General features: G+C 37.8%; 1 protein-coding gene across 1 annotated transcript in view; it reads left to right on the forward strand.

The window, feature by feature from the left end:
* Positions 1-1,837: 1,837 nt before the first annotated feature.
* The window catches only part of unc5b (unc-5 netrin receptor B), a 107,658-nt gene continuing 97,254 nt past the window's right edge, over positions 1,838-12,241 (forward strand). Inside the window, exon 1 of the mRNA XM_055162965.1 lies at positions 1,838-1,885. Coding sequence (XP_055018940.1) covers positions 1,838-1,885 — 48 coding nt within the window. The remainder of the gene's footprint in view (positions 1,886-12,241) is intronic.

Genomic DNA, 12,241 nt, shown 5'->3' on the forward strand with positions numbered 1-12,241 from the left:
AAAACATATGCAATTCTACTTTGAATAAGGATTGTCAATGATTGCATTCACAATTTTTAATAAAAGTAAAAAGACAGAGCTGAATTTCTGTATTTGCTATTCTTAACTTAGAATGGTGTGGGGTATAATGTAGAAATATGCTCATATATTGACAAAAAGGTTATGAAAAGATAACCCTTCATTTTTAATTTGAATATGACCATTTGATTGAAAGATAGAGGGTTTGTGACAGAGTTAGGGTTGAGCTAAAAGTTTTAATACATAAAAATATTACACTGTAGTACATAGTTTCTTGCTATTTAAGTATTGGTGGTTTTCAGATTCTACATGTGATGATGTCTTACTTCCAGATGGGGGGCAAGGGACAGATTTTCCTATTGATTACATTGTACTTTTATGAGAAACATCTAAATGTGAAAAAAACAAAAACCTAGTGATGTTTATTAATGACCACGCCATATAACCCCCTATATTACAACAAAAATCCTAATTTACTTTAGCTGTCCCCCATCTATATTAAATATCACTGGCCTATAGAATGATGTGATATCACCTGAAACCCAGCAATCCTTTGTAGGTACACTTAAAAACAGATAATGAAATAAATGTGATTTATTATGCCATGCAAGTCCACACAACAGGCTTCTTCCATTATTATGACAGATAGCAGTGCATTCTGGGACAGGACATCTATAGCGGGACCAGGAGACCCCAGGGGAGCCCGGGGGATTAGCACAGCCCTATCTCAGAGCGGGGAATTAATTAAGTAATTATGGACGGCAGCGTGCAATGGAATATGCATGAGCCATGATTGGTCAGTTTGTGAAAAGTGTAATGTGGTTTAAACTGGTGCAGTGTCAGACAGGTAAATACTACACCCCCCAATACTCAGCACACACTCAGATCACATCACTGTTGGAACAATGTGTCTCATTATGTTAATTAAAATGAAGTCATCAGCATGCACTAATCACTACTATAATGAGGATTGGACAGCAGATTATGTCCTCTTACCTAATCCTTATAATTGTATTTGCACAGGCAGGAGATTATTATGCATCAAACTAATGATTAAATTATTGATTCAACACATGTTTCCATTTGTAATCTTTGCTTTTCAGTTCTTTGTTTTTATCAATGAGTCCCATTATAAATGAATATACAGTTGTTTAGAGATCACGTAAGAGTAGTTAGCCCATCTGCTTCAAATCTGTAAAGTGCACATTCTCAGGACATACATTACAGTACTCCAAGGGCTCTTGGTACGCTATTTTCAGATCTGTTATAATGTTGTTTCCTCATCAAAAACATACTTGGAGTTGTGTTTTGTTTCATTCACACATGTTTAACATAAAAACTCTGCTCCAACTTGTGATGTCAGGTGGTGCTCTACTGTGTTTTTAAACTCTTTACATCTCCACTAGAATCATTTGGATAATTTCAGCCATGGAATTTCCAATCTCTACTGAACTAAAGCCAAATGGTACCTATAAACGTAGAAACAACTGTTTCCTGACATCACAAGGTGGAACAGAACATTTTAAGCTTTCGAGGTGTAGACAGCCTAATAATAAAAGATTCCTCAAACACGTGTGAATAAAACAAAACACAACTCCAGGTTCCTCCCCTCACCTATGGTCATGAGCTCTGGGTAATGACCGAAAGGTCAGGATCAAGGATGCAAGCTGCCGAAATGTGTTTCCTCCGCAGGGTGGCTGGGCGATCCCTTAGAGATACGGTGAGGAGCTTAGTCACAAGGGAGGAGCTCAGAGTAGAGCCGCTGCTCCTCCACGTCGAGAGGAGCCAGCTGAAGTGGTAAGGCAGAGATGTTCCAGGCATGTCCCACCAGAAGGAGGCCTTGGGTAAGACTCAGGACACGCTGGAGGTACTATGTCTCTCGGCTGGTCTGGGAACGCCTCAGGGTTCCCCGGGGGAGCTGGAAGACGTGTCTGGGGTGAAGGATGTCTGGGAGTCCTTGCTTAGACTGCTGCCCCCGCAACCCAGCCCCGGATAAGCAGAAGAAAATGGACAGATGGATGGACAACTTCAGGTATATTTTTGATGAGATAACAACATATAACATGGCTTAAAGCTCACAAGAGTCAATTCCGCATAATAAAGCACCTAAACAAAAAGCTGAAACCCTGGGTGTGACAGTTAATAGATAATCGAAATGGTTTGTTCTGGTCTGAAAACTTTATTTTGTCTTAACTTTTTATAACATCTTATTTTTATAAAGGTTTTGGGTTTCTCCTCATCATCCCAATGGTCTGTCTTTATCGATGGACTCCTAGCAGAGAGCTCTGTCTGTTTCTCTCCTGAAAAAATATTTCCTGTGGCGGACTCCGAGTCGATAGCAAACAAGACATGAGCGACCACGGGATCCACCACAAGAAAGGGGCTGTCACCTCCCCTCTGGCAGTGAGCAGGACGGGCATGCGATATAGGACTTATGTGTAACCGCAAACATAAAGGCATGCACACACAACGCTGCCGAGGCTCCAGTTTCCTCTCAATCACCTGAAACACGTATCGACCAGGTGCATCTCCTTCCTTTCATTTGTTTCACTTTTTCTTCTATTGATTGTTGTATTTGGAAAGCTGCAGCAGCACATGGAATATCATGTTCTGCTTTGACCAGTTGTGTCTTTTTATATCTTCTTCAGCCCCCTTCTCAAACTCAGCCTTATCACTGGTACAAATGTGAATACACAGTGACTGGAATCAGGGCTGTACATTTAATACACTTTTAATTTAATTTTAATCAAGATTGTGATTCTGTCATTTATAAGTTCAGTTCAGAAGACTTCAGTATTTGCAGATCTGTTTTATGTTTAGGAATTATTATTTAAAGCAACTTCTATTTGTTTTAATAAGACCAACATTTTTTAAAAGCTAATGTGGAGCTAATTAAAATTGATTACATAATACATTTCTTTGCAATTGTGTATCATTATACTCATTTTGAAATTTTTTCCCCATCATATTGTTTTACTGCTTTCTGAACAGCGAGAAGTGTACACAAAAACTTGTAATGAGTCAGAGCGGTAATCATATTGATTAGAAGAAAGGAAGAATTGTTCATTAAAATCAAAATATGTTTGTCAATAAAAGCTAAACCTACTCCATCTGGCATTGTTTTTGATTTTCTCTCTTTGGATGCCCTTCTTGATGCACTCATCTAAATTTCGAGTACACTGGTTGGGTCCCCCTTGAGGCTGGATTAGTTACAATGCAGCTCGTAACATACTTTAATTAACAGAAGCCCGTTTTTATCCCATTGTAATACCTAAAAGGGGAGGTAGTGGGCAGATGCTTGAGTCTTTTATGTTTCACTATATAGCTCTGGTTCAGTGGAGCGCTGCAGTGGGGAGCTCCTGTGTTTAAACTGGTCCCCAGCGTTTGAACTGAAGGCAGAAAGCAGAACATAAAGCAGCACGAGAGGCTGGATTCAGCCAGGAGAGCAGAGATGAAAGGGCCGCACTGTGCCCTCTAACGGGAGTGCATGGGCCCACGGGCCGCCTCTGATTGTGCCTTTGTCTCTTCAAGAAGCACACAAGACGAAACAGGCCACAAGTCAAGCTCACACTCTCTGAAATGTAAAAGGAGTGGAGAAAACATGGTATCCAACGTTCAGCAGGATTTCAATGTCCATTTTAGTATGCTGTAAATACAACCAGAAGAGGGAGCAAAACAAAGTCCAGACAAATGGAAATTGTTAAAGTTTGGTCAGAGAGTGCATCTGGCCTAATTTGCGTTAGTGTCATGATTTGCTTTGGGGATTGCAGAATGGAAAGGCCAAAAATTTAAGACTGGTATTATTGATTTTTTTTAACAGCAGGATGGTTAACTTTTTCACCTCAAACGAAGGAGACTGTGGGTTAGATGCTGATGTTAGATGATGTTAGATGCCAGTTGAGTCTGTTCTGAGTTTATTTCTATAAGTAGATGTAACCTCCCTCTGGCTTTCACATGCCCTACTGTTTCATATCATGTTCCTGTGATATGCACATTTTAATCTTGCTTCATTGCACTTCTGGTTAGATGCTAAGGTGCATTTGTTGCACTGTACTTGTACAAATGTAATGGCAACAAAAAACATCTAATCTAAATACATACACCATTCTATTCATCTAAAAACTAAGATTTGACTATTCATACCAAAACAGGTCACCAGCTCTGAAAGACTAGCACCTGTTCTGTTGTGTGTGTTTTTGAAAATAACAAGAAACCTGCAGCAGCTGTGTCTCTGGCGCCATATGCCCACCTTCGCAACCTCTGCCCATGCACAGAAATAGGTGCAATTCTTGGTCATTAATTCTTTCTTGGGGCGTGAACCGTGGGACAGAGGTGGCAGGCTATTCTGTTGTCCATCTGCGTCATGTCTTAAGTTTACATTCTCTGAAAAGAGCAAATACACAGGCAAAAGGTCCCTTCTGAAAGACAATATCTATTAGCAACTAAAGATAGCTCACGTTTCCTGCTTTTATTTTTCAGCATTGTACTTGTCAATAAAATTTGGGGGTGTATTGTTTTTCATAAAGTGGCTTTATATGATTTTTGTCCATGTATTTGAGCAAATTTGCCTTGACCCAGTATAGATATATTACAAAAGCAGCTCTCATAGGGTCAAAATGAGACAGCTGAGTTCTGTGTATACCTTATTAAAGAGCATTTTATCGTTTACAAATCTGGAAGTGCGCTGTTAGCATGTTAGTTGCTGTTAGCTTTAGCATGAGGGAAAAACGGCACTTTAAATGTTGTGAAACTGATCTAAAAACTCATTGAAGTGAATAATTGGGATGCTGGGAAAACTGTATGTTGTTGAAAGTGCAGAATACTTTGGATCTCAGCAGACTGTTTAACATGAACGAGTTCTGTGTAAAAATCAGGTGCAGTCCCTTTAATAGGCATTTCTGTGACTAACAAAACAACATGACCTTATTTCAATGGCTTTAGCTCAGTTTCCTGATTGGGGGATTGGGGGATTTAACCTCAGCCCAGATTTTGCATGGGATTTGACTGGTGGACACACAGCCATTTGCATCCTCTGAAACCATGTCACCTTGACTCACAAAGCATGATATCATTCAGACAGTGACGTTTAAAGACAGGAGCCGGTACAGCCCTGGGCACCGCCAATACATTGATTATTTACATTTACAAGCATTTAATATTAATATCCCTGTCCTTTAGTACTGTGTTAACTGCTTTGACTGAATTATTCATGGGTTTCAGCTTCCTGTTACAAGCAGTGTTTTCCCCACAAAAAATAAAATATTTGGTTTTACGTTAATTACTAACCCATCATTAGGCTCATACATGTATTTTTTATAGTAATGCATCAAAATGCTAACAGTATTACTGTGAATGCATAAACGTTTTTCCCCATAAAAACTAAAAATAGTGTGGCAATATAATGCAAATAAATGGTTGTCATGACCTGGTAGAGAAGCAACATAAAGTAAAAAGTGAGCCTAAATGACATTTTCTATGTTATTCTATGTTAATACATTTACAACAAAATCAAACTTCTCATTAACTTTTCATTGAGGTGTTTGTTTTGTTATGAGTAATTGTCTCAATGGTTAATCCTCGATCAGGTCTAAACTTGAGACAATAACACCATGATTTAAAATACATGTCTTTGTAAAGTAAGAAAAACATGTAGTCTTGGCTGGCCAGTCAAAAGAGCACCTACTTTTGTACTGAAATAACAACAAGGAGACAGCATTGGCACCATTTCTAAATCTTAACTCTGCAATGTATTTCAAAAACATAGACTCAACAAAAAACAATTAAAAGTATTTTCTCTCAAAAATATGTATCCAAACGTCGCCTCTAATACCCCTGTCCTTTATCAGTTACTTTAGATAGTAAAGTACTGCATTGTACATAGTGCTATCCAAATATACTACAATGAGAATTTTGATTCACTATGGGATAAATCCTGGAATGCTCTTTAACTAACACAGTTGTCTCTTTCCCATGGTGCACCTGCAGAAATGAGCAGCTATTTGTGATTATATGGTGGAAAAAAATCACAGCTACTCCATCTTTTTATAGGCTAATTAAATGACCATTGGCTGGTTCATCCTGTGAGGTCAGTCTATGGTATCCATCCGCCGTCTGCACTACACAAACCTGTTATTATCATCTAGATTGCCTGTCTCGTCAGGCTCCTAATAATGGTGTCCGTTCAAACCTCGCTGGTGGAAAAGTGGAGGATTTGTCACTCTGATGTGAGACTTCCTGTTTTTGTTTTGCAAAGTTGTTATCTCTCTGTGCATCTCGAGAGTGTGGGGTTTTGTTCTGTTCCTTTATATGCTGCAGAAGAGCATTCAACTGTGTAAAAGGTAAATTGCTTTGTGAAACGCTCTTCTCGATAGTGTTGGCTTACAAAGGTAAAGGGACTAAAAACTACAACTGGATGAGTTTAATTAGACGTTTTGTTGTAGCAGGTGGGAGTCTATATTAACAACTGGACTCCAATAGCACCAGCTTGACTATGTTAACAGTACAAATGATTTAAAAAATCCATGGGCTTTAGATAAACTTTGGAAAGTGGTCAACTGTTTGAATTGGGCTGGCGCAGAGACCCACTAACAAGGCTTTTTGTCTGCACCATTGTTTCCATATACAAAGGTACTGCTGGGCAATATAAAAGAAATTAATCATGATTTTTTTCTTTTTTTTTTTTTTTGTCTTACGAAAATGAAATAAAAAGACATTCATTATCAACACTATGAATTTCCTGAACATAAACAATACTAGACTACCAGTTAAAATTTCTCTGAACCACATACTATTATTGACTATACTATTAAAAAGAGACAAATATATTATTGACACTTAAAATTAGAGTAATCTTATAACTCTAATGAAGATGTAATTTTCTCTCACTACTCTACTACTGTACTCTTATTTTTCACAATTATAAACCTGAAAACATGTTTTAACCTTAGTAACTGGCAAAGATTGCTTGAAAACTCTGGTTCCAAACTATGATAATATAATATATATAGCTTTTTTTTTTTCTTAAACCAATTCTCATAAATACAAATGTCCCTAAACTCCAGCCATGACCATTTCAGACAATATGCCATATGCAAAAACAGAACCTCCCTGGTGTAAGCAATTTAACTCTGCAGGATATTATCTTCCAATGAATTGCTCTGCTATAGAATTTCATCATTATAGCACCAGCAGCATTCATTTAATATCCGTGTACAGATTGGCACAGAAGCAAATAGCCTTTGTAATTTCTATCACAGGGCGCTGTCAGGATTCCTACCAATCAATACAATGGGCATGTTTAAACTTGCTCAAACCCAAATGAGACTAAACTGGGACTGCATGCAGAAAATAAGTCAGTACTAAACCAGTACTAGAACCGGACTAAAATCAGAACCAAATCAGAACAATGTGTGAACGCAGCATATATCATTAAGCAGATCTCTTCACCTCCTGCTTTTCTCTGCCTCTTTTCACCTGCCTCTCTGCAGCTTCAGTGTCCACACCTGTCCACCAGTCACATTCTCTTATTATGCTTTTGAATGAAGACTACATTTATTTCTTTTCATTCATTCTTGTTCTTGCCTTTATTCTGGTGTATCCCGCTGAGCTCCAGTATAAATATCTCATGTTAGACTCGGGGGTACAGAGCAGTCGTTAGCAGGGGGCACAGGTGAGAGGCAGCGATGGATGATGGAGAGACAGAGGGACACACGGAGCACCAGACCACACAAAAAGACATGTTTAAACCCTGAAGCCATCCCCACATCGGCACAAAACTACGGCTTGTTGGTGTAAAACGCGAGACTGTGGCACTTCCTCTGCCAGTAGTCATCAATCCAGGCATAGAGAAGGCTATACAAGGGGAATACAGTGGACACACATGGACCTGTGGTGTGCAGCTGAGCTTGGGCGATATGTCGGTTGGCCGATATCAGCTATATAAATCTAGCCAATATGGGCCGATAGTCCACATGTTATACCACATTATGAAATTTAGACTCTATAGGCCAGCAACAAAAATACTGCTGACTTTTTTTATCAAAGTGTGAGTGTAGAAAATAGAGAGGCTCATCACTATAGAAAGAGGACACATGCACAAATTAAATAGTTGTGTGTCATGTGTTTCCGCTACAGTAGGCTTAATTATGTCTGCTGGCGTCACCATATTTGTTTTGGTTTGTTCACTAAAAAGCATGTAACGTTATTCAGTTTTTTTTGTTTTTGTATTTTTGATTTTAAGTTAGTTTAAGTTAGTTAGATTCAGGTGGATTTAAAGCTGTCATGGACTCGGTTCATTTCTTTATATGGTATGATATGGTGCAAGCAGTGGACAGCTAGAGCGAGAGAGATACTTTATTGATCCCAAGGGAAATTCAAATGTAACAGTTTTGCTTTAAGTAATTTGGTTTGAGTTGTCTAGTAGTTGTTTTTGTGAGAAATGTGTAGTCTCTAAATCTATACTCCAGTTTGTCACTTTTTAAAGATTTCTGCAGAACTACAAGTTAAAAACAACACAATATCTTCAACATTGTTACTCCAACTCATTCTTAGCAATGTCTTTGCTGCTATAACTTTTGAAAGGTCAAAAGTTCCACAAATTCTGTTCATAATACAAAAATATCATGTAACTGAGGCCCATGTATACATTGACGAATAGACTAACACTAGGTTTCGTGTAGTCTCAATCCTGGTTTAAACCTGGTTTAAAATACAGCCAAGTTCAAAGCTCATAAGTTTTTCATACTTAGCCAGATGCAAGGCTCTGTTATGTCCAAATCTAAATCAATATTAGTAATTCTTATGAGAAACCAGTCTGCATACTACTAGCTGGTTTAGTCCTGGATTAGACTAAGCTCATTTTAGAGTGAAATGGTAGGCCACATTGAGAGCAATATTTTTCATTGTATCGTATACTTTATGAAAACTTGAGAGACCCACTGCCCTATCATAAACACCAGTTCATAAAAGTCTAGACTAGAATGTGCTGAGCCACTGTTAATGCTTCCCCTATGAGATATCACAAGACAACAGCGCCATAATAAACAATACTTAGGTTTATAAGTCACACAAGAACTCCAAAACACAAGCTTTACCTGCGTAACCTCTGCAGCCGCTTCAACACCCACGGAGAAAATATTATGCTGCATTCTTTCCCAACCTGTCAATTAAATCCTATTTCATTTGATATAATATAATATAATAACAGTCACATTGTGCTGTTAAAACAGTTTGATCCCCAGTCTCTCGTCCTCCACCAGAGCCTGCTTCCAACAGATGCTGTGTTTAATTAGTGTTCGCACCCACTCTTCACTGGCGCTCGGAGTCTCACCAACTAACAACACCTCACATCTCTCCATCTCCGCTTTTTCAAAGGCACTTAAATGCTAACAGTTTTTCAAACACTTTTTATGTTGATGCGTTTCATCCAGACAGTGGAGAAAACAGCGGGGAGGCGACGGGTAAGTTGTTGATGACCCTAAAAAAGCCCTGAACTTTTAACATTTCTAAAATATGGTGACTAACTTTGTGCAGGTAAAAGATTTGAAGTTAATAGATGATCAAGAGAATGGTGCAGCTATTACCGCTCAAAAGTGAGGTTTAATCTTAGGTTTTTATCATGTTTATCTTGAATAGATCTGTATGACTCTTTATTGTGTATACTGGTTTCCTCACACCATTAAAACACATTAATAAGCACTTGGTCTCTCTTTAAAGCCCAGCCAACTTTTTAGCCAAAAGAATGACTACAATAACTTTTTTTTTCTCTTTACTGCACTGAAAAAATGTAGAACATGTGTCCTTATGAGCGGGCTTGCATCTTTACAAAATGTATTTGACCTGTAGGAGGGGAAACAGATTTTTGATACCGATATTTTTTGGCACTGCTCCATTCTCTATGTGCCCTTTCTGACCAGACTAATGACTCAAAATGGAAATAAAAGAGCATTATATGGCTATGTGTTTCCAAAAACATGCAACAGATTGCTTTATATTTCAGTAATTCAGTACAATACATTTTGTTATTATTTTACAAAAGTGAAAAGTGAAATTATGCATCACAAATTACCTAAACATACATTTGGGGACCTTGCTATTGATTTTAAAAGCAAAATATCACATACTGGTATCATCCCAAAAAAAATTTAAAATAAAAAATCTCTAATGACCAATCCCTACTTTAAAATACAGCATCAAACGGTGAACGGTGACATCACAGTTGCTGGGATTGGCTCGATTGGTAATAAGTAGTATGTGTATTATACACTTAAAGAATGCAACAAATAGTACAGTATCCAGTAGCTACTATAGAGAAGCTTGTTTGCCAACTCTATGCTTCCAATGTTTTTGCTGATTATGATGAAGAGGAGACTCCAGTGGCTGCACTCCTGTGGCTAACATCTGTTCAGATTCACAAAAGCAGGTGCGCAGTGCAATTTTGTTTCTGGTTTACATTTATGTTGAATGTAATTAATTTTCTTTACTTGTTATATTTTATCTACAATTGTTCAAATCCAATTTAATAAACAAATGCAAAGTTTTCAATTTATAAAACCTGACATTATCAAACTTGGTTGCCAAAAAATGAAACTGTGTTCAGCTTACATAATGTTCCTTAACTTTCATTTGACTTTTGAACTTCCATTTCTCTATTTTAAAATGAGCAGCTACGGGCTTTAAATCAAATCCTCCAAAACTGTCATAAAAGGCCCTCACGGCTCACACTACAACAGACTTTTTGACAAATTCATTATTAATTCATCTTTATTTTTTCATAATTCAAACAGACCAAGTGAGTTCTATGCCAGGTCCTGCTTGGTTGGAGCCTTTTAGACACTGAAAGAACCTCTTCTATAAAAGACAGTTCAATCAGAAAATAGAGAGGTTATAGGCTCCACATCTGCATTTCTGTTGTGATGTAGTTTGACTCACTAAACGTGTATTATAAAGCAAATTATTTTCCATTTCTCTGCTTTAGCACTTTGTTCCTCAAAGTAAAGAAGGGTATAAAGCAGGGGTGTCCAAACTTTTTTCATCAAGGGCCACATCTCTAAACACAGACGAAGCAGAGGGCTGATCGAGGGCCGTAGATTGATGCTCAGTACAGTGAATTATTGAAATATGTGCATGTTTAACACGTTAGAATGAACCATCACCGTCTTTATTCATGCTAAGATCCTTAAACCACACACTACATATTAAATAATAGCTTCATCAAGGTAGAATTTCAAAAAACTTGCAGTAAAAAAATATTTTTTAATTGATGCAAGGTAATTTGGGCCAATTCACCTGGAAGCCTGAGGGCCAAGAGAAATTTGTCTAAGGGCTGCATTTGGCCCCCAGGCCATAGTTTGGATATGCCTGGTATAAAGATTGAGCAATTAAAGGAGTCACACTGTAGGTGTATCTAAAGTGTTTTTAAAGTCGTGAATAGTTGAAAGTGAAAGACATTAATTTCTTAGTAGTTGCATAATTACTTGGTAAATAAAAACATTTTGTACCTGTAACTTTGTTGAGTAAAAATAAGTTATTCAATATATATTCCACTCTACATTAAAGGTCCACTGTGTAACTTTTCTGGTAAAGGGTCGACCACTTCGACTCCATGATGTTGTGTTTTTCCCATAGACTGTATAAAAAAAGTGGACTAAGCAAGGGTGTTGTCACTCATAGCGTTCAGTGCTGCTCAAATGAAGCTCACAATGATTTTTTTAACTGACAAAATAGCGAGAAAAAAAAAACAGAATCATGTAGAGCGGGTTAATGCGAACAATTTTAAGACCAAAATGACGAGTCTCACAGCAGCAGTCAGAGAGAGGGAAGGCAATATTCCAATGTAAGTCAATGGGAGCCACAGTCAGAAGGATTTAGAAGAGCCACATGTGAACTTCCTATTTCGAACGCGGTGGCTTGCATGTTAGCTATGCCCATTTCCAGAAAATCAGGACAATCATTATGAATTTTTTTTAATCTGTTAAAGGGGTGGATCTCTGGAACAACAGTACAGAAGACCTAAAATTGTGTACCACAGTCTTCCAATTTAAAGAAATTTAAATGTTTAACTCTGCGCAGATACATGAAATATGATAATTAGTTTGTGCTGTAGTGCTTTGCTGTACTGTTACTGATTTGTTTGTTTCCTCTAGCTGTATTTATGAAGATGAACTGGTGTCAAGATGATGCTCTGATAAAGGAATAAAAGGTAAAGGCAGAATAAGCTCAAGCT

This window comes from Boleophthalmus pectinirostris, unplaced genomic scaffold (assembly GCF_026225935.1).
Source record: "Boleophthalmus pectinirostris isolate CB_2022bp ecotype Guang Dong unplaced genomic scaffold, ASM2622593v1 HiC_scaffold_5, whole genome shotgun sequence".
Classification (NCBI taxonomy): Eukaryota; Metazoa; Chordata; class Actinopteri; order Gobiiformes; family Gobiidae; genus Boleophthalmus; species Boleophthalmus pectinirostris.